This window comes from Rhamphochromis sp. 'chilingali' (assembly GCF_963969265.1).
Source record: "Rhamphochromis sp. 'chilingali' genome assembly, chromosome: 8".
In the NCBI taxonomy this organism is placed as follows: domain Eukaryota; kingdom Metazoa; phylum Chordata; class Actinopteri; order Cichliformes; family Cichlidae; genus Rhamphochromis; species Rhamphochromis sp. 'chilingali'.
Window position 1 is genome coordinate 25,214,327 of NC_137935.1, and position 27,560 is coordinate 25,241,886.

Genomic DNA, 27,560 nt, shown 5'->3' on the forward strand with positions numbered 1-27,560 from the left:
TAGTCTTCCTGTGAAATCTGTTTATTAAAGGTGTAGTACGAAAAAACATTAAGCAAAATGTCATAAAGCGACTGTATTCAGAAACCTCCCCATAAACAAAAACAAAATCATGACTGGCAAAAAAAATGTTTTAAGTCAACTCCGAAAAAAAAAAAAAGACTTTAATACTGAAAGAAGGTAACACAGAACAACAATAAAAAGTCTTCCCAATATGAGAAATCACATTAATTTGCATTAAGTACTTTTGGTTACTTGTACTTGGCAAAAAAAAGAAGAAGAAAAAAGTACCAAATTGTGACATATGGCAAGACAATGCAGTTAATGTGTATAAAAAGAAAAAAGAAAAAAAGGAAATAGCTCAAATTTAAATAAACTCTTTGCCACTGAACGATCACCAAGAAGTTCAGGCAATTTCTTAATCACATATTTACACCTATTCACTAGAATACAACACAAACCTAATAGAAACAAAAAAAGAAGAAATGTAAGGGGAAAAGAAGTTCATTTGGCTCATATCAACTCACAATACAGTCAAGCATTAAGTATATGGATTTACAAAGGAGTGCTGTAGTCAAAAAGTCTAAACTTGGATTAGTTTTTGTCCCAGTAAATGTGCTTGGACATCTGCCAACCTGGAATTGCTTCTTGTCCTTACCTTAGCTCAAAAGAAACAAAATAAACCAAAAAAACAAAAACAAAAAACTGCATGTCTGAGACTACAGTAAACTTAGTTGACCCCTGAGTTTCTAATGCAAAACTAGTGTATGAAATACCTCATTACAGTGTATCTTAGTGCAAGCCAGCAGTATGCTTGATTAAACAGAGGTATATTAGATTAGCACCCAAGCTGACAAGATTCCCCAGAATAGCCTCTGCCAAACCTTTTGCTGGCAAAAATCACCACACGCAGTATGGGAAGTGATGTTTTGCTCTTCATCCTTGTGAAAACCAGCAGTTCAAATGCTTGAGTTTGTATTACATCTATAAACATGTTTTTTGTTGTTTTTTTAAATTTTCCTTTAATCTTTTTTCATAGAAAATATAAATATCCCTGAATGAAAGATTCACAGCATTTTTCTCTCGAGGACTCCAGTGCTACTACCGTAAGGTGGCCAATCAAGTGTCTTAAGCTCTCCAGTTAACGTCCGGCTTCGTCTTCCCTCTAAAGCCTGTAACCTCCAGCAGCTATGTCCTTCATTCGCTGTCGTTGTACTTAACCGTCCGTTTCCCACGGTTTCGGGTGTTCACCCGCGTCTTCCTCCGCGGTTTGCTGTACGACTCGTCGCTGTCCTTCTCTTCCGAGGCGGACCTTTGGCGGCGCTGCCTAAGCTGGCGACTGGCAGTCCTTTCGCCGATCCCCGACCGTGTGCGGCATCTCTTTGGACTGCTGTGGGACCCTGAGCTGGCAAAAGAGTTTTCAGAGGCTGAAGACAACTGCTCGCTTTCTGAGTCCGAGCTGTGTTTGCTGCTGCTGTAGCTTTCTTTTCGTTTGTGTTTGGGCTGCCTCGCGCTTTCCTTTCCCCTTGTCGAACGGCCAAGATGTTCCTCGTCCTCCTCTTCCTTCTCCTCTTCCTCCTCACTAGAATCAGAGTGGGAAGAGGTGTCCTGCTCATTGCCGTTACCACGCTTGGCGTCCTTTTTGGCGCACTTTGAGGGGCCTGACTTGCTGTTTTTGTTGCTCTTGGATACTGGCTCTTTCTCTCTGTCCTCATCCGAGTCATCAGAGTCTGAGGTGTAAATACATTTTCTCTTGGAAGACACACAATTCCTGGTTTCACTCGGGGAAGTCCTGTTAGACACTCTTGTGTTATAACCGTCTTCTCTAGATTCTCTCGCTGTTCTGTTGCCAGTTCTCTGCCTGCCCGGCTTCGCAGAAGCAGAGTCTTCCTCAGAGAATGAGTTGTCACTGATGTATTTCTTTTTCGGCAGGGCTCGGAGGCTCAGCCGCCTTTTCGGCGCATTTTCCGAATTATCCGACTCCTGGTCCGAGGAGCCAGTAGAGCGTTTCCTCCTTGACTTCCTCTTGGGTTTGTACTCTTGCTCCGAGCTCTGCGAAGCCGAGGAGTCGCCGCGAGGCCGTTTGCATATGCTCCTGTTCCTCGTCAGCCTTTTCGTCCTCGTTTCAAAGTCGGACTCATCGCTGGAGCGTTTGCTTTCCGCATCCTGCTCGTCACCTTTTTTCAGCCTTTTCTTGCGTGGGCTGGATCTCTTTGGAGAATCACAGAGTTCATCTGATTCCGCACCATCCAGTTTATGAGCTGAGGCAGATTTTTGTTTGTCTTGGCTTTTTGACGGAGAAACTTTGCTTTTTTTCTTCGGGTCTTTGTGAACTGCTTCCTCCACATTTCTTCCATTTTGGTGTGGCCGTTTGTCCTCTTCGTCTGAGCTTACGGGAGGTTTGTGTCGTGTGCTGAGGGGGCGGATGTCTTTCGTCTCCTCTTCCTCCTCGCTTGTACTCCTACTTTTTCTCACTGGGGCAGCTGCCGTGCTCCTTGACGGTTTCTGAGACCGAGGTGGCTGCTGTTCCTCCTCCTCCGCTTCTCCAGAGCTCTCTCCGGAAGTTTCCTCCTGCTCAGAGTTGCTCTTAGGCGTGTGATGTTTTGCACTGTGTCCATTCACACGGGACAAAGTACCTGTCAGGAAGGAATAAAACATCGAGCTGTTTAGGGCAACTTCCACGGCAGCATTAGCACAGTCTAAAAATGCGACTGATGAGGACATTTCTCACCATTTTTCTTAATCTTGGCAGCTTGTTTGGAGTTCTTTGTGTTTCCATTCTGCTTACTCTGGGAGAACGATGAGGTATCGCTGTCATTGCCATCCTCCTCATCCTTAAACTCACTTCCTGATTCCTTTGTATTTTGGGAAGCTAAAAGATGAAGGAAGAGAACATAACTGAGTAAAAATCTTTGTCTGAATAATATTCACAGACTTTTAAAGAGTAATTAATACCTGCTGCTGACTCTTCGTCTGATTCTGAGCTGCTCTTGAGCACCGCCGTGCGTTTGCTGACCCGGACAGTGTGGCGAAGGCGGCTACTGCTCCTCCTCGGCTTCTCCTCCTCCTCCTGGTAGTCTTCATCAGACGCTTCAAGGAGCTTCATCTTATTCACAGCTGCCCGAGCAGTCTTTCTTTTTAGCGACCCGCGAACTGTCACTTCCTCCCTGTCGGAGCCTTGAGACGTGGCCCTGTCAGAGTCGCAGCGGGGACGCGTCTCCCTGCGAGACGACCTGCTGCTGTGACCGTTCATCTCCGCTCTGCACTCTGAAAACAAGCCGTTCACAAAGGTCTGTGAGCACACTTGGCGCTGGGTTTTTGTATCTCACGGGGTCGGAGACTGAAGGCAGTGAACTTGTGTTACCTGCACGTTTTCTGTCCCCAGCAGCGCTGTTTCTGGTCCGCCGTGTACTCCTGCTGGGATAGCGACGATCTGAAGTGGACGACGCCTCTCCATCCTCTCCCTCTTCACCCTCACTGTCAAATTCCTCCTCCTCTTCATCATCTTCTTCCTCTTCTTCACTGTCGCTCTCAGCAACTAGCAACAATATATCCAAGGATATTTTATTCAATTACATTTTGTTTATGTAGCATCTAATCACAACAACAGTCGCCCCAAGGGGCACAATTGTAATGTAATTTTCAATAAACAAATAAAATATAAGAGTGAAACATTTATGGATAAATACTTCAGTCCTAACCTTTTTTCCTCTGCTTCGCACGGTTCCTTCTTGTTACTCTTGCTTTATGTCTACGTTGATGATTCTCCTCCTCCGAGTCACTCACCTCGCTCTCACTGTCAGACTCTGAGATTTAAACAAATAAATAAGAATTTAATTAGTTTATTATAGTAGTAGTAGTAACAGTGCATTTAAAATTAAAGAAACGGGCACTAGACTAGGCCCAGTTTTATATTGCATCATTGCACAATACTGGTCTCAAGGTGCATCGATGACCAACACTTAGGGGTGGAAGTGAGTCATGCTAGCATGGCGTGTTGAGGACCATCACAAAGTATAGTTTTATCCTGCAGTGGATGGTGTACAGATCACAAAAACTAAACACTATCAAAGCCCGACCCATCCTGCAGCAACAGCAGCAAAGGCAACGATGCCATCTCTTATGCTACAACAGCCCTCATATCAAAATGTGTGGAAAACAATAGTTTTTCATTAACGTAAATCAAATGTTTCTATGGGGTCTAATTAACGTCCCCGGCAGTTTCAGTAAAAAGGACTAGATGTTACAGTCCCGTATCAGCGACTGTAACATCTAGTGGTCATAAAATTCCCCGCCCCCCCCCCCCCTTTTATCCCACAAACATCAAAATTCTTTTTAAAAAAAATTATTTTATATTTAATTTACTCCTTTAATTAAGCAAACACCAAGAATATGATGAATAAACACATTTTATCAAAGCCCTAAAATAAGAGATGGGGTTTTATTTTATTTTTAAAATGCCAAGGGATCAAAATGATCCTCTTTGAGGTCTTAAAACCAGAAGAAACTCTTTGGGGAAAAATAGAAAAAAATCCAAAAATGTTAAATCCAAATATCATCATCATGGCTCAAAATCCATTGTGATGGTAACAAATGACCTCTGGGGTGCTCTGATGTCTGTACCTGATGTTGATGAAGCACCTTTAGAGCCAGAGTCGTCCTCTGAGGAGCTGTGACCTGAGCTGCTGCTTCGACTCCTCCTGGCTCTCTCAGGAACAGACACTTTGGCTGAGGTAGTTTTGGTCACTGACACGGACTCCACTTTTTCCTGAGTTTTGACTGCAGCCTTCTTTTGACTGGGGGGAAAAAAAAGGGGGAAAGAAACGCTTCAACTCAGACCGATAACGTGCAAATGAAAAGTGAAACGTCTCAGGCGAGCTGCAGCACTCAGACCTGGTGTCGGGGTGGTCCTGCTGTTGCTGCAGTATCTTCTTGCGAAACCTCTGACTGCGGCGGAGCCTATTGCTGCTTTTGACAGCGGTTTTGTACTCTGATATGATTGTTCTGATTCGCTCCTCAAAGAAGGCAGAGAGCCGTAAGGTCATGCTGTAAATCTGAAAACAGAGCAAAAGAAGATTGAGCGGGCGAGCCAAAATGTAAAATCGCTAATAAGCTCAGAGAATGTGAACATCCCCTCCCTACCTTGGAGCGTTTGTTGGGTGTGTAAGCTTTAGCATTGGCAAATATTAAGCGTGTGTCTTTGCACAGCTCTGTGGGGTTTTCATAGCGATCTTCCTCCAGGGTCCTTTTCACCGTGCCAAAGTCCATGGGTGTGTCAATGATGTCGTGGTAGTCCTGGGCAAGCACAAAACAAAGGGACTTCAACGCACAACTGAAAACAGCATCTGCTCATAGCGTGGCCTGTAGTGTGCCGTGATAACATACTGGATAGTTCTGAGGATCCACAGGTTGCCTGAACGGCTCCGAGTCCTCACACTCCAATATGTAGTTGAGCAGACTCTTGCACTGTTCCTTCCAGGCATCTCTGTCTGGCAGCACTTCTACAGAGCGCTGCAAATATCAGGGAGAAACAACTCAATGACATGAGGCACAACCTAACAAATCCCCCTTTTTGTTAGTTTTTATTAAAATGAATGTAAAGAGTGTTTCATCATCCCCTTGTCAGTTTTTTTTTGTTTTTTGTAATCTTGAAATGTCAAACAGTTTTTACAGGTATGCCGATCACCCATCCAATGCATCTACCTGACGCAGTCTGTGTCCAGCAGATGTTCCTGGCGCTTCGGTGTCTTCTTCCTGTAGTCAGCAATCACATTTGAATTATTTGACTGTGACCTTTAATCAGACAACTGCAATGACAATTACATTTTCACACAACGGGATCACAGATTCACAGCGACGTTCACCACGATCACAGGAATGGAAGCGACTACAGCTCAAATAACCACTAGTGATAAACTTTCAGTTGCGCGACTGAAGAGACTACCAATGAGAGTGAAGGATACTGCTGATTGACATATGACCTGTTAGGTAAATGCATTACAGGATCCCCTAGGCAACCAGATCCTGAAATTTCCACAAGCGAACAGCTGGCAGATGTGCTACAAGCGAGTTGCTTCCAGCATGTTTGTTGTTTTAGATTCCTTTTCATTGGGGAAGCCTTCGAAATTCCCTTTAATGACAACCTCAAACTTCCAGCCAGAGTCACGAGGAACACTGTTTAGGATTAGACACGTTACAACACAGGGATCACATACTCTGATAGCTGCCAGACACCTTGTGCCTCAAGGCGTTTTTCACATCTACAGTTTGTTTACGCTGGTCTGAATCAGCTGATGAGTTCATGAATCACACTTCCTCCTGTGATTTAATTTCTTTTCATACAGTTAAAACTCCAAGTGAATCAAACTGCATCACTACAAACCACAAGAGATGACTGAGTCTGCTTATTGGCCAGATACATCTAGGGTGGGAGTAATAAATGGAAATACAGAGAGAAGGTGCTGCACTCCTATGTGTCAGGCAAAACTGTCCCCTGCACATCTGCTACTCTGCTTTATCTTAGGATGCAAAGCTTATGGGAAGCCATTTATTTCCAGTATACACCAGCTAGTAGGGTCAAACTGAGACTCCATCACAACCTCACAATAAATGACCTGATCTGGAGGTCTGGAACTGCATCAAGATCACCTCCTACAGAGGGTCTCGGTATGTTTTGGTGTGCACAACAGTGTTTATTCATACAGTGTATCTGTATGAATAAACCGCACTAAAACAGAGTGGGCTGGCTGTGGCTCAGGAGGTAGAGCGGGTTCCCTAAATACTCTGGTCTGCATGTCAAACTATCTTTAGCAAAAATACCAAATCCTAGTTTTTTGGAGTGTGCAAATGTTAAAATAGGTTCATAGGTACAGAAAAAAAAGCATTATTGGATAAATGAGACTTGTAGCAAGAAGTGCTTCGAGTGCTCATATTATAAAAACACTAAGTACAGTTTTACTTGAAATTAAACTCAGGGTGCGAGTTCTGGCGTTTTAATTGCAAAGGACAGTCATACCAACTTTTGGTTGAATTTTTAAAAGATTCTTTTGAATTTCTTTTAAAAATTATTTACTTTTAACAAACTTTTTTGCAGCAGTACATGAAAAAAAGAAAAACAAACCCACCAACTACAAAGACTAGTTGTTAAATGGTTCAGACTTACCTCATCGTCATCATCCATTTCTTCCACTTCATTGTAGATCTCCATGATATCTGTGCAGCTTGGATTACTGAGAAAGTGAGAAAATGTGTCAGCAAGAAATACAATTAGAAATTCTGCGCTTACAGTTCGTGCATCATCACAAGGTCTACGAACAAACAAACAAGTCCAGAAACACATACTTGACAAATTTCTGGAGGACGTTGGTGATGATTTTTGCAGAGTGGGCAATCTTGCTCCTTGGCTCATTGAAAGTGCGGGCGTTATGTGCAATATACCTGGCATCCCAAATTAATGCTGAGAGGCGTCTGTGGATTACCAAAGCGGAGCAAATGAAACGCAACATTACACACCACTTCTCACTTCTTTGCATTTCATGAACACGTTTTAAGGACAAATCTGGGCCAAAAGTTGAGGAGAAGATTGGTAGAAACTGACCTGTAGAATCTGTTAATGAGCCGCAGTCTGATGGTGCCCAGATCTGTGGGATAGGCGATCACGGTGCAGTAGCTGGGATACTGGACCAAGTCCACGGGACCAGAGAACGGAGCTGCAATCTCTGTGGCACAAACACGGAAAGAACGAGTGTAAGGATCAGGCAGATGTGAGCAAATGACAACGACGACAACATGTCAGTAAACATGAAGGAGAGAATACGTGGGTGAAATCAAACAAACTGGAAGACAAAGAACATCCATTTATGCATACACACCGACAGTGATGAGCTGATCGATGCTAGCGATGAGTCGTTCACACTCCTCATCCCTACTCCTCTCACCCCACTCGCCTGGCAGAGGCTTGTACATCAGCTCCCTCATCTCCTCTGCAGTCACAGGTATACCACCTCCCTCTGTGTCCGGCTGTGGGGCTGCACAACAAAGACAAACCCTTTCAATACACCCTGACACCTATTAACCAAACTCTGCGAAATGTACTCCATTACTAAACCACAGTAAGCTAGTAAACAGCCTTTAGTACCATCATCCTGAATAGGTTCCACATCCCAAGGACTGAGTTTCTCAGTTTCACCATTATCCCACCTGGTAGAAACACAAGAAGGCTGTTAGCAACCAACCAAACAATGCTGGACAAAGCCCGGCTGAACCACTGAATACTATAGGAAGATTTATATAGATTTATTTATGCCTCATCACCTCTAATGCTGTCTCAATCAACCCCAGTATAGTCCCTTAGAAATTTCACATCACTCACTGCTGTCTGGCAGCATCTACAATATCCAGCTTTTGATAGTTAAAATATCTGAAGAATTTTACTTTGTCCCCACAAAGTGTGTGTTTCTTACTTGACTTTGAAGCACTGGAAGAGACTGTCTGGGTACTGCGGCTGGTAGGGCTCCTGGCAGATGATGGTCCCAAACCACCAGGCATCATCTATCACCGAGCGAAACCTGTCGTCTGTGACAAGGAGAATACGATCAAACTCAGGTGTTTGAGCGAGAGAAAAAAAGAAAGAAGCCTGGCACCCATCTGTGAGGGTGACCGCACGGATGAATCATTGGAAACAGCATGTATGTGAACAACAACACCTTTCCCCCTCTCACATCACCAAAATAGCAATGCAGGGAAAGAAAGAAAAACATCAACCAGCAATATCAAACTGGAATAAATCTTCTCAAACTTCTTAGTCTGTCTATATATCCCTGCAGAACGCATTAAACAGATCAGCAGAGGACATTACTAACAGGCAGTTTTGGCTTTGCTTACTTGGTTGCCAGTTTCTTCGAAGCGCCTCATCATAACACTGCCTCAGCACCAAGAAATCAATCACATCTGGCATGTCGTGATATCTGCAGGGACACAAGAAAGAGGAAAAACTGTCACTTTGACAAGAAGGTACAAAAATCCCTTCAAGACTTGGTGGTGAAGCTGATGCTGGAAACACTAACAAATACTACAGTAAGAAAAGCCTTTCCAAAAAAGACCAGGATCATCAAAATTATGTGGACAGTATTTTTACATTTCACACATTTTCTTTTCCTTCATGATGTGTCAAATTCAAATACTGACCCAACGAGCGGGTGGTAATGTGATTAAGAAGAGCACGGACACTTGATGTGCTTTATCGTAGAGAGGAATGTCACCAATGGACAGAGCTGCTTACTTGATAGAAAATGACTTGTCTGTGATTTTGCCGGTGCCGTGGTCAATGAGCGTCAGCTTCAGGCAGCAAAGTGTTGGCGGGCAAACTTCATATTTGATTCCAGTGATCTTCACAAACTCTTGGTCCTACAAAAACACACAGCAGGATTCCTACTTAATCTGCAGTTACATATTACCACTGAAAATAGTAACTGACACATGCAGACTGGAGAACTTAAGCAGGAATTAGCATTTTATGTATTCCTCCGAACTCATCATCAACTGGGAAATTTTTATGATCTTTATTTTGTTTGTTCCTCGTCTTACCCGGAGCTCCATTCTCTTCCAGGGCTGCTTTTCTAAATTGATGTCGTACAGCTCACTCCGACTTACAGCTTCAACGTAGGCCTCGTGTCCCTGCCGAAAGTAGATCACCTGAAAGACAAATCGTGCAGATGGTTAGAGGGAATGTTTGTACATAGGTGTATAAACCCTGTACAGCCTGAATATGAAATAACTGCTAAATAAAGAAATTAGAAAGAAAACTTAAATTAAATCGATTTGGATAGATGACTTCATTTGTAGCATTTTTGCTACATCCAGCATTTTGTGCAAGTGTTACATGTGTCTCATGCAATCATGTTTTCAGGGGGTGCAACTTTGCCACTTGTTAAGGTGAACCTTACCAACGTTAAAGTTAAAGCAGTGCATGACACTGTCTCTGGAAAGTGCCTGTATGCGTTTGGTGATGCAGAAAATGTATACTTGCTTTATACTTAATTCCAAGTATGGAATAAAGCTGGAAAGTCTCTTTTACACTGCTTTTTACATTAGAAATAAGCAGCAGTACTGAGAGCACAATCTGCAATGAAATAATTAACTAAATCAAAATGCTTATTTAACCGTTCTCGGGCCATAAATGACCAAAATAACAATTTTCTGTAGCATTAATCTTGTCTTATTTGCAACAGTGTTGCATTTTATTGTTATATTTTAGACTAGATTCTAGATTTTAAGCACCATTGTATTATCATCATCTGATGACGTTCCCGATCGGAGCAGAGAGTCATGTGACATGTGCAACATCCTTTATATGAGAGTGTACACAAAAAAAAAGAAAAAAAAAAAAGAAGAGAATGATGACGGCCGTATCAGGGTAGGGTTTAAGGTTTTGTGGAGCCAGCTTACACAAAGCCTGGCTGGGTTGAACCTCCCTCAGTCTACCCCTCTGGGTTGACATGAGCATCATTTCTTGATTTTACAACTATGACTACAAGTATAAGGCTGCCAACTAAAACCACAAGAAGTAAATGTACTTGTAATTTAAGGAAAAAAAAAACCCAAAAGACAAAAAACCTTGAAGGATTTAGCTCTGCCAGACCAAATCGCGATCTTGTACTTTTAGGCTAGAAGACCTATTTATGGTGTTCAGCCAAAACCCAAGACTACATTTAATTTAGCCACTATACATTTCATGCCCCAAACAGTCTTCATTTCCTTCCACACCGTGTGCTTACTATTAAATATTGCTGCAATAAAATGAAGTATACTTACTAAGTACAAGTATTGGTTTGTTGATAAAAAAAAGTTTAAAAATAAACTTGACTGGTTGTTTTGTGGTGATGAAGGCATTTGACCGTATCCAGGGTTAAAGCTTAAACAAATTTATTGCAGAATTGTTCAAATAAACAGCACTAAGCAGAAATGTCGGCTACTGCAATCTCATAAATGAGAGAGTATGATTTTTCTTTTCCAATTAGGCATTAGGCTGATGACCCTCTTACCTCATCACCCATTTGGGGAACAAAAGGAGACTTCCTGGGAATGACATCAGTGATCCACGGCGATGGTCTGAACTCATTGGACACTTCCCTGTTAATGGATGGTCTGGGCTTTGGACGCTGATTGAAGCACCAACATGTAAAACATTAAACAAGTTAATATGAGATATTTTCAAATATTTCACACTCGTCATTCTGTCTAAGCAGTTATTAATCAGATTCACAAAGAGAAAAAGATAAATGAGGATTAAGGAACCTTACCCGAGGAAACTTGTTCTTTGCCTTCTTTGCCTTCTCTTTGCCTTTCTTTTTAGGTCTTTCCTCCTCATCACTTTGCTGCTTTTCCTCCTCTTCCTCGTTCTCTTCCTCCTCCTCTTCAGAGCTGCTGAGTCTGCGCCTTACTCGTTTCCGTGATGACAGTGGAGTTGAGGGCTGCAGATTTATACCAGCGTCTGCCGTCCAGTCAGAGTATTCGCTGGATGTATGGCTGTCCAATCAAAAGCAGGTGTGATTACCACAAAAAGCTACACACTTAATTACACAAATATTGCTACTGTAGATATTTTTTTGATACAGGAAATGTTTGGTTACCAGGGAAAGCCTGTTTCTCTGAAAAGTGACTGATGGGGAAAATAATGCCCGCTGACCCTGATCTATAAAGTATATTCACCTTGAGCTGTCAGTTTTCCACTCTTCCTCATCATTGGAGGAATCCAGGTCACTACCATCCAGCTCATTGTCCTGGAGAGATGAAAAAAAAAAAAAAAAATTACACACAATTAAGAGGGGGGGGGGGGGGGACGACTTGTAAAGAGCGCTTTCATCAAGAGGAGAGTGCATCACCTCTGAGTGCATCTCCGAACTTGCCGTCTCCTCTCCCTCTTCACACGATTCGTCGATGTATTCCAATGCATCTCCACGGCTGTGCGCTCGCTTCGCGGTGGAAGGCTCATCGTCTGAATCATCCTGGGGGGACAGATGGGAATGATTCAGCATCGGTGAAAATAAAGCTGTACTAAAATAGATATGAAAAAACCAAACAACAACTTTCATCACTTAGTTAACCGTTTCAAAAGGACACTCAATATATAGCGTGCCTTTTGTTCTTCGATCCTTTAGCAATCTTTTTTTTTTTTTTTTTTTTTTTTTTTTTTTTTAACTGCAGCATTCCCTTGCAAATTGGTAAAATTTTACTAAATGCTGTGAAAATTTAAAACCATCTTCACTGGGTGGAAAAACAGGAAACCTACTCGACAGCTGCTGTACATAATGCGCCTCTTCTTTACATTGTACTGAACCACCTCCTCGTCTCCTCTGGCTACTCGAACGTCCTCCTGGTCCCTGAAAAATATAATTCACGTCAAAATAAGCACCCAGAAAAATGCTAGAAAACCTCACTGATGACCAAGTTTAGACATGACTTTCTGTTCATGTCATTCCCAGTGCTTCCCACGAGGAACTGGCCCTTCGTTAGCAGACAAACAATCTATATATTTCAGACCAAAGGACTGAGTAAACCTGTTAGGTTTTCTGAATCGACAGACCTGATTAACACAAAAATGTATTTTTTTCATTATTGACCCAAATTAATTACACATTGGAATCTACTGAATAAATCTGCATAGCCAGAACATTATGAACATCTTTATCCAGCATGAAGCAAAACAGATACGATCCACTCAGGATCTCTGAAGGTGCCCTGTGGTGTCTTGTAAGGAGGCCGTGGCACCAAATCTTTTTAAGCCCAGTAAGCTGCAAGCCCCATCATGCTGTCCCCGTTTATACAGTTGATTAGCAAAAAATACTGCTGGGATTGAAAAACCTAAAGGAATTGCCATTTCTGAGATGCTCGTTATCTGCCCTTACCTTTCCCTGGTTTACCTGTTGTCAAACTATACTAATCTTTAACCTGCCCATCTGACTTACAGCCAACATACCTATTACAAGAAGTGACTCTTCACTCTACATCAAAACATCCCACACGTCGTTGTTATTGGACGATCAACAACATTCACTACATCTGCAATAGATTCCAATCTTTTAAAATTGGTTTCCATTTATTTATAAACTATAAAAATCTTTCCCATAAACAATGACACATCTTGGCACATATTGTACCTGTAGCTGCTGTGTGGAAGTTCGGGTACCACCACCCTGCGTCTCCAGGCCTGCAGGTCTCTCTCAGTGGCCATCTGGCTGCGAGGAGCGTTCTGGTGCATCTGTCGTACACCCTCCACTTGTCCACTGCGGCGAAGACCCACATTAGGGGGTGACTGCACATCTGCTCGGTCGTTCACGGACACTGAAGTGAAAAATACTCGCTGTCAGCAAATACTTTAAGTCTTTTCTGGATATTCTGAGAAATTCTAAGGTCTACTAAAACCAATCCAGTGCAGCAGTGATGGTGTACTGATACCTCTTCGCGGTGTGCTTGGTGCTGGAGCCAACACAGAGCCTTGGGCCTCGGCTGGCCCTTCGGGTACTGCTCCCGTCTCAGGCTGGTTCTGTCTGTCTTGTTGCTCTTGAAGCTGTCGGATGGCCTCGTCCAGAAGGCTGCTGCGTCTGACTGCAACCTCCTCGGGTTCTGCCGTCTGCTGGCTGATGACCTGCTCTACCACCTCACCATCACCTGAAGATGTGATACATGTCAAACACCATCAAGTTTGATATGTTTAGCTGTAAATACAGTTCAGATGGTCTTAAATCGAGACAATAAAACAGTGAAAATGGGTCTGTGACATTTAAAAGTATATAATCTTCCATTAAGGTAATGGACTAATTGCAGCAGAATTATGGTCTTACTGGTGGCTACATATCCCAGCTGAGGTACCAGGTGCTCTGCAGCAATGTTCTCCCGCCCTGGGACAAGTCGCTGGTACCTAAAAATCAAGGAAAAATGTCGAATTCAAAGACAGGCCAGGGAAAACCATTTTAACTTTGTCATGCTGCTCTCAGGCAATCAGAACCTCTGATTTAACATTCAAACATCTGAACTTTTGGGCAATAAACGAAGACTGTAATGCTGCATAATGAAAACAAGGTGACGTCTACCGTGGGGGGTGAGGGTTTCCATCCACATCCACTAAAAACGGTGGTGGCATAAGATGGGGAGCCTGCTGTGTCTGTTCGTCCAGCACAAAGCCGTTGGCATCCCGGATCAGCGGTCTGTAGTCTGTGTGGAAGAACACCTGATCTGGAAGCTGCGTGGAGACCAGGAGAAGCAGGAAATAAGTAAATGTCTTCACTTTGCTCACAAAACGTAAAATTTCAACCATTTTCTCGATCTCCAAAATGCAACAGTTCTTCTTGCCTTTTCATAGGGCTTGGAACTGCCGAAGCCAAAGATGAGCAGATGGCCATGGGAGTCCGTGCAGGCGAAACGCTGACCATCGGGAGTGAATTTGCAGTCAAAAACAGCTCCGTGACCCTGGCCTTCAATCTGGATGAAAAACCACAAAATAGAAGAAACTTGTCAGAAAATGAGAATTTTTAACAACAGCACAAATCCTCCCCTCACAGTAACTGGGAAAGACTAATGATGTTGTATTTCCTTCTCTCACTTTGCACAAAAAATACCACAAAAAAAAAAATGTATCCAAATAGAAGAAATCCTGCTTTCAGGGTTAACTTTATGCACACTGCTTTTAATCATAATCATGCTACTGCCCTAATTTAGTGTCCATCAGAATAAAAACATTATAACCACATCTGCCCAGCAGTCATAGATCATTCGTTGTCACATGTGTGAGTCAGTGCTCTCCCGCTGTTATAGGATGTAAAGGAGGAAAGAATCTAGCTCACTTGCCTCTTACTGTGTGCAGAGATGCACCTTGGCCAAAACAACTACACTGTTCCTTCAGTCCCTCACAATTAAGTGTTATAGCGAATGAATCACACTCTGAGCGCATCATGTTATCGCTCCATCCCGCTGGGGTTAACAACTTTCCGCTGTGCACCATCCTATAAAAGCCAACTTCAGGCAGTGCTGTGTCAGCGTACCATGTTGAAGTAATGCTGTGTGTTTGTGCCTCGCAGCAGGTCCCATATGAACACGTTCCCATCGTGGCCAGCAGACAGGATGATCCTGGGGTCAAAAGGGTGAGGTTCGAGGACAAACACCTCTGCCTCGTGGCCCTGAAAAACAAGCACACTCGAGTTGATCTCTGGTTTAAAATGAGAATCTGTGGCAGTTACATCATAGTCAGTATTAATATGAGCTCTGCAGCAGAACGCAGCACAATTACTTTAAGGATATGTAGCAGCTGTCCTGTGTAGGAGTTCCACACTTTGAGGAGATGGTTGTTAACAGCCGTGATGACTGTATTGTCATGGCGATCCCACGCTACCATGGTGACTTTGGGTTTGAAGTAGCTTTCCTCTTCACTCATTGGCTCAACACTGAGAGAGAAAAATAACAAACGAACATCAAATAACAAATTATTCATAATACTAAAAAAGTAATATGGAAACGAATCTATAAAGTCCCTTTGACACATCTCGTGATGACACTGTAATCACAGAAATCCAGATTTTAATTCTAACACAAAGTACCAGATTATTATCACTAAATTCTTGTGAAAGGCAGGCTTTGGCACATGAGAGGTTTGTAGTCATTTCCAAGACAAAAAGGCTGGATGATAAACAGAATGTTTTTTAAAAGATATTTGAAAAACACATGCAGAGATATTTTTTTTTAAAAAAGAAAAAAAAAAGATGAATATAAATATGCTACTTTCAGCTGCTCCCTTATTCACATGGGGTTGCCACAGCGGGTAGCTCCGCATGTTTGATTTGGCAGACTTTACTCCGGATGCCCTTCCCGGCACAACACCAAAGGGATTTGTGTCTCCTCCCGGAATTAAAGCTGGGGAGCGTTCACTTGTTAAGCAAATGTGTTTGAGATGAATGCAATTACCTGGAAATCATTTGACCGCCCCCCAACCCCCAAATATAACTGAAAATAGCACAAACATCACATTGAGTTTTTAAACTGAAAACAACCGTTATTGACAGAGGCAACAAAAGCCTGGGAAAAAAAGTGTGATGAGTTAATTTTGCAGAATTAAGTAGTATTATGCCTCACCATTATGTGGGCAAACGGTTTGATTTAAAATTAACACACTGCAGTTTTATGATGAGAAACACTAGAGGATTTATTCAGCTATCGTTAGAAGATTCAGAGAATCCGGAGATCCTGTGTACAGAAGGAACGAGGGAACACTTCTGAGAAATGTCATCAGTGCACACAGGTTTGTTGCTGCATTTGCAAGTGCAAGATAAAAACCAAACACGCAAAGCAGAGCTCTGACCCCAGTGCTCATGACACTAAAGGAGAGTACACGGCACAGGAAACTTGCCTGAATTCTGTCTTTATTTACATTTTACACGGCATCGGAACACCTTGGTAAACAGGAGCTGTACATTTTAAATATATGCTCATGTTTTCATATACATATAAATTCTGCATGAGCTACAGAATAGAGACTGAATTTTGGAAGCAGACCTAGTTTAGCACGGAACAATCTGTCCAGAGGAATGCTCTGCTGGCAAACCGAGAACACCATGTATACCTAGAGGTATGAGTCTCATTCAGGTAAGTCCTTGCTTATTTTAATAAAACAATGCCAACCCACATTCTGCATTTACTGGTAATTCAATGCATGCGGCTTTCTTTCTTCTAGTGACTGCTGAAATTAAAAGTTCATTTTAACGCTTTAAAATAAATCCATAAATAGGCGCCTGAAAGTGTTGAAAAGTGGCTTCTTTTAGGCAGACTTTGATTTTACGCAGCTAATTTTTTGCCAGTGCAAGAACTGTGCTTTAAATTATATACATACCGGTATGTACAGCGAAACACAGCCTGAATGTTTGAAAGCCTCCCCAGTTTGACACTGAACATGCGTTAACTGGCAGATAAAAACAAACATAAGATCTGTCCTCCATTTCCACTGGTTACTCTCCAGGAATAACTAGCCTATAGTAAGGAAGTGAAGCTATACACAACCTAAGACAACACAAAGCCTAATCCTGGGGACACAATACAACTGAACCAGACAAACTTATTCATAAAACAACCCTGTAATTACAAAAAAATACATCAATCAGTATTACCCCTCAGCAAACAAGTTCTTTCAGTGGTATGTATAATTATATACATAAAGAAAACCTTTGTTGGCGACTTGCTTTCCAAACAGATGACCGAGCCAATACAAGCCGACAACTGAACAAATAAGTATTTGAGCAAACGGTTTCCTCAGCTGCCGTCAGCACCTGGTTTACTTGGACATGCTCCGACAGCTCCTCCGAGCAGCTTAGGCAGCAAACGCTTCCTTTTCGTTCAGCAAATCGGGAACTTTTTATTCCAAATGAGAATCTAGCTCATTCTGTGCTATTACAGAACCAAAATCAAGAAGGCATCTTCACCAAGATAAGACCCACTTTCGTCCACGCTGGTTCACAAGAGCAAAGACTCACCCTGGAATAGTGGCAGACATGTTCAGCAGGATGCACCTCCACTGCTGCCGCTGGTGGAGCTTCCAGATCCGTGCTGTTCCATCTCGACTTCCACTCACAAACCTGGCACGGGACAGCGACAAACACCAGGCACCATCACTTTACACACCATCCCACTCAGTTAAACGTGTACTCTGAATACTGCAATACTTGATATAATTTTTAAATAATAATAGAATGAGCTTTTATCATACCTTTCACCTGAGTGGCAAAATTGGATGCTATCAACTTTGTCCTAGAAACCAGAGACATGTAAAAGGATCATCAGGATCAAAAGGAGAAGAACAACAAATTCTTACATCAAATTTGCATTTGCAGCTCAAAGTTCTGCCAATAAAACCTTTGTAAGGATAAAGTTTTGCTCTTCAGATGATGCTTACCGTGTGCTCATGGAGCTCTGATATCTTTTCTGGGCTCCCACTTCCCAAGTAATATATTCGGATGACATCATCAGTACTTCCTGTTGCTAAAAACATCCCACCTGGAAAAAAGTTGGTAACGTGAAATGGCGTGTTGCACTTAATTTATTTTATTTAACCTTTATTTATACAGGTAGTCCCATGGAGACTCGATGTCTCATTCACAAGAGACCTGTTCCAGACAACCATTAAAATTACAACAATAAAATAACTAAATAATTCTTTAGTTAGACACATGAAGTAGCACAGAGGTCATTAAAAACTAGCAGCTCTTTATTGATTGCTTTGGCTCTAGACTTTGTTTACAGGATGGTGGAGGAGACAGTGGAGAAATGGCAGGAAAAGGGACTCAACATATAAATGTCTGGTTACCTGGACTGAATGAGGAGCACACGGTCTGAACACCTGGCCTTGGCCGCTCTGTAAATTTGTGCGGTCGATCGCTGGAAGTAGAGAAGAAAACATCACTGATTTCATCCAAAATAGAACACGTGACTGAATTCGGAGCAGACGCTAAAGAAATGATGTTTTCGTTTTTATATTTCATGTCTACCTTTTGCCCTGTCCTTCAACATAAACTGACAGTCAAACTTACATCTAAACCAACCAGCATCTCAACATTTTGGATGACAGACGAGATTACAGCTGCCATTGTTTTGGTCAGATAAGAGACAACAACATACTTGCATATCAGTTAAACAGGCGTTCAAGGTTTAGAATACAACTAAACTTAGCACAAAAACAGAAGGAGATCTGTGTGTGGTGGGTAATATCTTTGTTGTAACAATGCCTCCTCTCATAAATCTTACACCACTGGAAAGCCTGCTTATTCCCCCTTTAATGTTGCATTTGTGGGTTGAGCATCAAGGCCAAACAGCTTATTCTGCTGTTGACTATTGTTTGGTGTTGTTTACTGTATTACATGATTGAAGTCTGAAGAAACAAGATATATTGGAAATTTAACTATTTATTTATTTAACAAACAGGGACCCCTGTAGCATGTGGAAGGTGACAGGTACAACAACCTGGCACCACTTTCTCGTACTAATCACCAACTTGGTCACACACTGCTGTGGGATCTCATTCTTCAACCAGCAATTGTTGCACATCAACCAGTGTGGTTGTGTTGGTCACTCTGGTATGAACAGCACACCCAAAATGATACCAAAAATCTTCAGTGGGATTGAGGTCAGGACTAAGGGCAGGCATTTCCATCCTCTCTACTCAAAAATTCTGTTAGTCTGCAATAAATCCCAATGTGTGGGGCGAGCACCACCTTGGAGGATAGTTTGGTCCTAAAAAGCGCAGATGTGGGATTGCCGCTGCATGCAGAAACTTATCTTATCTGCACCGAGATTGCCTCCAATGATGACAAGCCCCGGTGAGGGAGATGCCGCCCCACATCATCACACTGCCTTCACCAAAAGCTGTTAACCTATCGTTGCTGCAATCAGCAATTGCATTCTCCACATCCTCTCCACACTTTGACCCCACAAACGATCCACCTGCCGCAGGCAGAATCTCAATTCATCGCTGAACACACCATTCCTCCACATGTTCTCTGACATCACCCATTATATGTAAATTGCCCTTCAACTTGGAGATGGTACTAGGTACTCCAAATAATGCTGCATCTTGGTTTGTGGAACACCAGCTTGAAGTTTCCAGATTAGTGAAATGTAGCATGTCTGGAGCAGACACCAACCGACTGCTGTAGCAGGGTCCCTGCTCACAGGTGCTGCCAATCAGACACCTGATTGGCAGCACCTGTGTTACCAGAAGTTCAAAACAAGAATAAGCTGTTTAGCATTGGCAGAAAACATCTGACAAGTTATTCATGAGCGCAACCCACCTACTCAACTCTGCTGTTCAACCCAAAAATGTGGCACCACTTAAAAGGAAATAATCAACGTTCCCAGTGGTATAAGATTTATTGCCAAGAAGCATTGTTAAAAAGAAATAATCAAAGAAACAAATTTTCTTATTTATATGCTTTCTATCTGAGCTTCTTTAAGACAAGGCAGACGCCAGTATAAAGGATGATGTAATGGCAATACACCAGCAGCCAACACTGGGAGTTAAAAACCTTTTAAGCCCAATGTGACTTGTTTTCCAGTTACGCCTTAGGCCCTACTGCTAATTTCCATTAGAATAATAATTTCTAATGGATGAATATTCCCACTCCTATGTACAAGGCGTTGCACAGCTTAGCATTGTTTGTGCCTCGGTGGAAGCGACACACACACAGAAACTAAACTGTTTTGTACTTTAATACATTTATAATAGTTTTATTTTTTTCTTCTTTAGCAGTCTTAGTTTACTGCTCCAGCTGAACTGTGTTCAACAGCATTTCATCAATGGATTACGCATCTGATTTGGGATGAATGCTTTGACAGAATATTTGCCACCAACATTTTGAGGTTAATTGGTGATTCTAAATTACCCATTCACACTCAGATTAACACCCGTCTCTTAGTCCTGAGACAGGCTGGCGACCATCCAGGGTGTGCCCTGCCTCTCGTCTTGTGGCAGTTGTGATATGCTCTATCAAGTGTTCAATAAGCATGTGGTTTGACAACCATTAATATAGTTTCCGTGTTTTTGCAAAGAGCAGCCGCAGAGGCAGAGACCACCCTCACTACTGTCTGACGCACACCCAGTCATTTTGTTCTAGAAACAGGCCTGAAATATTACAGAAACCTCTCGGTTCAGAGTGGAGCTATGAGGGTTACTCCTGGGAGGCTTTCAAGGGGTACCGAGTTAACATACAGCACTCACCTAAAGTTTATGCTGTTGGCATCCCACTGCCAGAAGCAGACAGTAGCATCAGTTCCAGTGGACAGCATGTAACGTTTGGAGCCCTTGGCAAACGGTGAAAACTGAAACCACAAGAAAAACCACCCATCAGACCCCACTCCAGCCAGTGAGTCAGTCTATGTAGACCGAAACCTGCATTTCACAGAGAAAGGTGAATATTAACCTTTTCTCCCCCTGTACTGGCCAAGACAAAATCTTGATCTTGAGCCAACGGTTAAGAAGGACGAGGTTAAATTTTATTTTCTGGTGTGCACCAACAATGATTTTCAGACTGACTGGACCAGAAATGCTCTTACTGGCTTCAGGACATCTTTAAGTGAAAGGAAAAACAGGCGACAGAGCACGGAAAATGACTCTAAACAGTAAATACGTTCCCAGTATCACGCAGTACTGTTTCTACACATAGCTATGAGGTGAAGAGGAGCTGAAGTAAAGAGAAGACCAAATGAACCATTATCTTTCACATAAAACCAGAACTTGTACAGTTTCATTTCAGTCAATCAGGGAGTTTCTGTGCCATTAAAAACAGTTGCATGGCAGGTAAACTTAACTCACTGAAATAAAAAATGCTTTTATAGAGAAAGAAGGTGGCAAGAGAACTGTAGAAAAGTAAAGATCATGACCGGTGTTTTACTCAGAACATTTTCTTCATGAATCGGCCAGCACTAATATGTACAACTGTGTGATTTTAGAGTGCCACTACACAACATTCACACATGAGAAAAATCTAAAGAAATTAATGAAATCAGTTTATCATTTACTTTGGAAAAGCATGCACATGCTCATATTTAACTTCAATGAACATTTAAAGCCAGCAGTGCATTTTGCAACACTGAAGATACAGCCATCTTGTTTGAATAAACTTTACTGAACTGTTGATGGACGAAACTAAAATGGATTTTGTGCTTATGTTAAATTCTGGCCATGGAGAAAGGACTGTTTAAATTATTAAGTACTGTGAGAGAAAAACAAAGGATAAAAGAATGGGCTAAACCTACTAGCAACGAATGTTGATGCACAAAATCTGGTGCACTGCCAGAGCGATCCAGGTGCAACTTACGCTCTGCAGTTTCTGTTCCAGGACGTGACTACACAGCCATAAATCGGTCTATTTCTGACAACAATCGTTTAGGTCACAGAGTGTAACAAGAGAATCTCACACCAAACCAAAAGATACAGTCACACCGTGATTCCCTGAGGATTTTGTCTTCAAATAAAGCACTGGATGAACCCACGTTTAAAACAAACAGCATAATATAAAGACTGAAGCTCCTTTACCTGAAGGGAGGTAATGGATCCACTGTGTCCCTGCAGCACAGCTACGGGGGCACAGGTACGAAGGCACCACACACGGATGGTTTTGTCACAGCTTCCTGCAGCAATTAGCGTATTCTCATAGTTAACTGCCAAGTCTGTGATCTCTGCAGAGTGTCCTCGCAGCGTTGAATGAAGCCTTCCATCAAACGAAGACCAAATCTTCACCAAGCAGTCATCTGAGCCCTTAAAAACAAAAACAAGAGCATATGCTTTAGTATACCTGTATGAGAAGAAGAATCTGGGGTACACAGTTAAGGTGGGCACAAGCAACTTAACACTCTAATATTAACAATGCATGTACAGTGGGTGCAATCTGAGTGCTCTTTCATGCAGAAAAACGCTGATTATTATTCTTACAAAGTAGGTGTTTAATTCTGAGAAGAGTGACAAGCTCCAACTTACTGTAAAGATCCTGAGACCAGTGCGATCAAATGCAATACAGTACACTGCAGACAGATGCCCCAGGATCCGCCTATGTAGACGCATGTGCTCATAGTTGCTGACAGGACAGATGGAGCTGAAGCGTTGCGCTCCGGTCAGCTCTCTCCCTCGATGCACCTTCACTGTTGGCAGCATGCAATCAGAAAAATAGTAGTAAACAGAGTTGTAAATAAACTACAAATACAGTAAGGCAGAAGCAGAGGGTGATGAACACAAAGGAAAATATAAGCCTTTAGATACATCACCAAATAAAAGTCAGGTTTCAGTTTGTCTCACCAGCTTTCACCTTTCCTTTTTTACATTTTTTATTTCAGTTTCATAGGCTTTATTTACACAAACACAGCTTGAAATTAAACTCCATTTCCCAATTCAAAACTGATTCGTAAACAAGAACAAAATCACTTCCTTTCTTAAATCTGCTCCATCTGGTTTTTATATGTTGCTAGGGGAAACAAACTATGAGAAACAAGAAGTTCTCCATAAGGGTTTTTTTTTTTTTCCTTCTTTTTCGCTTTAAGGTCTTAGAGCTTTAAAAATTTAAGGACAGATTTTAGATGACAATTTATACAAATGTAACTTGGTAAAGAGTTACTTCACTAGTATTTTTGATGTGTGTGTTGTTTGTCCTGAGGAAGGAATGGGATTTACAAGGTTGTTTATGACAGCATAAAAGAAATAGATGGCCCAGCTCCAGGATCAAACAGGAATAATCAGAAATGCACCGAATTGCATGAGTAAAATGATAATTCCACTTAAACGTTTAAAAATGGCGACTTGTGATTAACAGCTCGTTACATCATGGCAAACAATGTGGTGGGGTGTAAGCCTGTCAAGCAAAAGAAAATTAAATGCTGTATTTAGGGCTGCAGCAATCAATTATTTTTAGTAATTAAGTAATCATCAATTAATCGAGTAATCAGATAAGAAATACTTTAGTCTTATTAATGGGCAATAATAAGGTCTTTCAAAATAAACTGCTCATTGTAATTTCTAAAAATGAAACCAATTATTTAAAGTTTAACTACACACAACATCCGTCATAAAACAAAAATCTACACCCTGTGATTGTTTTTACGTCCCATATTAAAATGTAATTTTTTAAAGAAAACATTCTTTAATTGAAAAATATAAATACTCTCAAGTACTCTCTTTCAGAGTTTTATCTCCTGGATGAGGTAGATTTGTTGTGTTTTCATGTTTATGAGTTTTTGTGCATGTGTGTGTTTCTGCGTGTGAAGTCAAGCGAAGAGTGGGTTTGTGCCTGTAAGCCTTTAAAGAAGAATGTGGTGGCTGCAACGAAGACAAGCGAGCATGTCAGCATTCTGAAGTTTGCACTGTGCTTTGATGGAAAGTTTCTGAGCTGCTCAAAACAGATGTTATGATGGTGTAGATGCATATGGTGTTACTCTATAATAATAATAATAATAATAATAATAATAATAATAATAATAAAAAATATTATTATTCAGTGTCCAGAGTTTTAGTGGCCCACGTACATTTTTATTGGCTTGTGAAAAAGCTTGCATTTTTTTAATTTTTAAATTGTAAAGCAATTTATGAACACAATATTTTATATTATTTCACCTTCAATCTGAAAAATGTTACAAAAGCCTTGAAATTAATGTGATCTAGTAAACCTCATGCCCCACTTTAGACTCACCCCTGTTTGCTGCAGGTATCGCTTCAATATAAAATAGGGCAGCTAGCGTCAGCCTTCAACAAGCTGTATAATTTAAATCTAAACACACTATCAGACTAAGTTATCAGCTCATCTGCATGTTTTAATACAATTTCTGGAGGATTATTACAGATTTTTCGCTGTGTAAAACAGTGGCGAATGGAGCAGCTACAGTTTGCTTTTCTTCAAGTCGGGGTTTGTTGTTTAGATGCTTTTAGGAAAGTGTCCTGCTCACTTTTTCCAAGTAACGGAATTAATGTTGATCACAGGAACAGCGCTGCTGTTTTGGATGCTAGAAACACGTTTTCTTTCACTCTACCTGAGCTCAGCGTCTCGGTAACGACTCCACATTAAACTATGTCAGCATCATCATTACTGCTGCTGTTTTCTTACCAGTTTTTTGTTTAAAACTGGGGACTGTGTGGGCTTAATGTTTTCAGACTCTGTATTCATTCACTGCTCCTAAACATATTTCTATTTCATGTCTATTTGTCATCACAAATGCCGGTGGAACTCTTGCATTTCCATGGTGACAATGGTGCACTACAGAGCCAATGTATTAAACAAAGCATTGAAACAAACAATTTGTGTCAAGAACTTTTTATTATCAAATTACTCGAAGAATTGTTGCAGCCCGAGCTGTATTAAACTTACACTGAGCCAGTTATTAATGTGTGCATATCATTGATCCATTTCACTTCACACCAATGAGAAGTATACAGAGGAAGGTCAGGCCTACCTAGCTGTGGAGGTTTCTTGCAGTTCAAAGGCCTCTCTGGTGGTCTGCCCCGGTGAAGGGCTGCATATGATGAAGCTTTAAACCTCTCGCTGTCACAGTCTGAAAATCAACACCAAAAGTTCACAGAACGATTCTGCTGATTGCGAGTAGTAGTACTATTTGACACAGACACTGTCAGTTATGGTGTACATACAGACCAGTATACCATCCAAACCTTTATAATAATGGGATCTAAATATGTTTCTGAGTAACGTCCACCACACACAAAGTTCTTGAAGACTGCTCACCTTTTGCAGTCCTAAGCATGGACTGCTTTCCAGATCCCAGGAGAGAATGAACACCTGGGACACATGATGGCACCTCTTTATCAAGAAGTGGTCCAATCTGCTTACATATCTGTAGCAAGTGGTTTGGTGCAATATGTCTGTTGGCTGCAACCTATCAGTGCAAGCAAACAAACAAATAACATAAAATAAATCATTGTATGGACATGACAGTGAAAACAGACCACTTATAAAACCATTTAAAAATGAATAGCCAGTAATTCTGATAACCAGTAAATAAAGTAAATGTATGTTAAACAGATGGACAAACAGGGAGAAAGATAGGTTTCTGAACTCCTATTCTCACAGGCGTGGCTTATTTTTATCGACCAATCACAGCGCATCTCGAAAGCGAACTAACGCAGAGACAGCGCATCTCGGTTTCTGATTGGCCAGTGAAGCCGTCTCGACCAAGAGAGAAGCCAAACTACCCACCCTATCTGCGGTACAACAGTCGGGCTAAATAATATCAAACTCAGTGTTTAAATGCCGTTTTTTCTGCACCACACAACACTTCACAGTAAGAAATGTAGCCACTGAGAGCGAGTTTTGACCTTGTGCAAAGCCACAAGTCGACGATTTCCAACAGTAACCCAGCAGGAAAAAAGAACAAAGACCGTAAACAAGAACGGAGCGTGGCCGCACGGTCCCCCGTCACAAGACAATAACAACCGCCGATAGTGCATAACAACATACACGAAGTTAAAGCTTACCACATCTTCATATGTTCTCGGGTGCTCATTTCCAAGCCAGTCCAATCTCCCGGGTAAGAGCTGTCGAAAAGAGAGTTTGGTAAAGCGAAGTCAGAACAGAAAACGCCAGCAGCTCCACATCAAGCTAGTAAAAAAACCGGGTGATGTCAAAGGAGTAACGGGGTATTAAAAGTCGACTGAGTGAAACAAGTTTATGCCCGGACTCAGTCAACACCAACGGGTAGCAGCTAGTTAGCTGTTAAAGGCAAAGACAGCTGGGATACATACCTGATATTCCTCCAGCTCGTTCGCAAGGACCTGCAGAGGATTAAAAAACACACGATTCAGATGAGAATGTCTCCATCAACTCAACTCATTATCAAGTGGCTAGCCAACTATTTTGAAATACAACAGTGTGAGAGTCAAAGCACGCCAGCTCACCTCAGCCGCTCTCCGACATGGACCCGTTGTGAGAAAACGCGATATCAAGTAATAGAGCTCTGAAATGAACGGGGAGAACATTTAACAGCCGGAAAAGCAAATGGGATATCAATTATAACACGAGCGACACCGTTGTAATATTAAGCTTTTCAACTGGCTTTACTTCAACGGCTTACCCGACTCAAGGAGCGAAATGTTCCGATTTTTGGCCATTGAAACGGCCGTGATTTGGAGAGTTGAAACAAATTTTCCGCTAACTTTATGGCTACAGAGAATATGATATATTTATTTAATTTCAGTTACACAGCTCTGGCCCCCTCCACGGTTGCTCCCGCTTTCTATTCAGCCTGTTTGCAGTCGCCATTGGAAGGATGAGGCCTCAGCGATACGGCTTACTTCCGCCAAAGCGGAGTAACACAGGAAAAAGGGGGTGGGGAGGAGCACTCGCTCAACAAAAGACAAAAGTATACGTTCGCGTGTTGGTTAGGTACACGGCAGGTTCGGAGTGCAACGTCAGGTATTGATACGACTCCCCGACCACGTGTCGATAACAAGTCATTTAAGAAAAAAATACACACGATCAATCCATCGCGCGCCCCCTTTTTTTAGCGACCAAGGTCGTGAGTTCTGCACATGACGTCATAGATAATGGTCGCAAAATTGCCTTATCGACCTCCTGATAAATGCGTTTTACCGGTTTTCCGAAATTATCAGTGATGAGCCCTAATAATATTGCCATCCTCGGCTCTAGTACGCTGTATAAATATATATAGAAATCTGTATTTCATGCTTTTTATCTAAAGTGCAGGCTATTTTTTATTGGTGGGTTATTATGAAATATACTTGCACTTATATTCTTTGTGAATTGTATAAAATTGACAGCTTTTACCAAAGAATTTGCCATTTGATTGCACATTTACGACACTAAAATTAACTGTTAAATTGCATTGTTATGTAATCTTTGAAGCAATAATAATATTCTATTGATTGTTCCTTATGCAAAATACATGTTTTGTTTTGTTTTGTTTTTCCCCTCTTGGGCCTATAGACAGGATATATTGGGCATGCGGTCAGGATTAAATAAACACGAAAAATGATGTATTACAAATCTGAGAATCAAAACTCATTCTTGACTTGAGCAACA

The 27,560-nt window shown here is 41.7% G+C and overlaps 1 protein-coding gene across 1 annotated transcript; it reads right to left on the bottom strand.

The window, feature by feature from the left end:
• Nucleotides 1–26,994, bottom strand: brwd1 (bromodomain and WD repeat domain containing 1). The gene is made up of 44 exons (XM_080889908.1): nucleotides 26,593–26,994; nucleotides 26,417–26,475; nucleotides 26,264–26,293; nucleotides 25,997–26,056; nucleotides 25,248–25,398; nucleotides 24,961–25,059; nucleotides 22,505–22,665; nucleotides 22,064–22,285; nucleotides 20,747–20,847; nucleotides 18,341–18,411; nucleotides 17,930–18,030; nucleotides 17,744–17,784; nucleotides 17,511–17,612; nucleotides 15,281–15,434; nucleotides 15,036–15,170; nucleotides 14,347–14,475; nucleotides 14,088–14,236; nucleotides 13,839–13,915; nucleotides 13,453–13,665; nucleotides 13,155–13,338; nucleotides 12,287–12,377; nucleotides 11,880–12,002; nucleotides 11,707–11,777; nucleotides 11,298–11,523; nucleotides 11,040–11,156; nucleotides 9,583–9,690; nucleotides 9,278–9,402; nucleotides 8,881–8,963; nucleotides 8,460–8,571; nucleotides 8,135–8,196; nucleotides 7,869–8,024; nucleotides 7,595–7,715; nucleotides 7,339–7,464; nucleotides 7,160–7,226; nucleotides 5,701–5,751; nucleotides 5,383–5,508; nucleotides 5,140–5,292; nucleotides 4,891–5,051; nucleotides 4,621–4,793; nucleotides 3,699–3,803; nucleotides 3,362–3,535; nucleotides 2,953–3,264; nucleotides 2,729–2,869; nucleotides 1–2,633 (listed from the first exon to the last, which is right to left on the bottom strand). The coding sequence occupies exons 1-44, from the start codon at nucleotides 26,627–26,629 to the stop codon at nucleotides 1,195–1,197; spliced, it is 6,699 nt and encodes a 2,232-aa protein (XP_080746034.1). The 5' UTR covers nucleotides 26,630–26,994; the 3' UTR covers nucleotides 1–1,194.
• Between the last annotated feature and the right edge of the window lie 566 nt (nucleotides 26,995–27,560).

Bases quoted from the DNA above. Each gene is read 5' to 3' on its own strand.
- brwd1 (XM_080889908.1), bottom strand. From the start codon at position 26,629: ATGGCCAAAAATCGGAACATTTCGCTCCTTGAGTCGG. The intron at 22,286-22,504 runs GTAAGTTGGAGC...TTTGTTTTTAAG, and splicing joins CTGGTCTCAGGATCTTTACA to GGCTCAGATGACTGCTTGGT. The intron at 5,052-5,139 runs GTAGGGAGGGGA...CTCTGTTTTCAG, and splicing joins CACCCAACAAACGCTCCAAG to ATTTACAGCATGACCTTACG.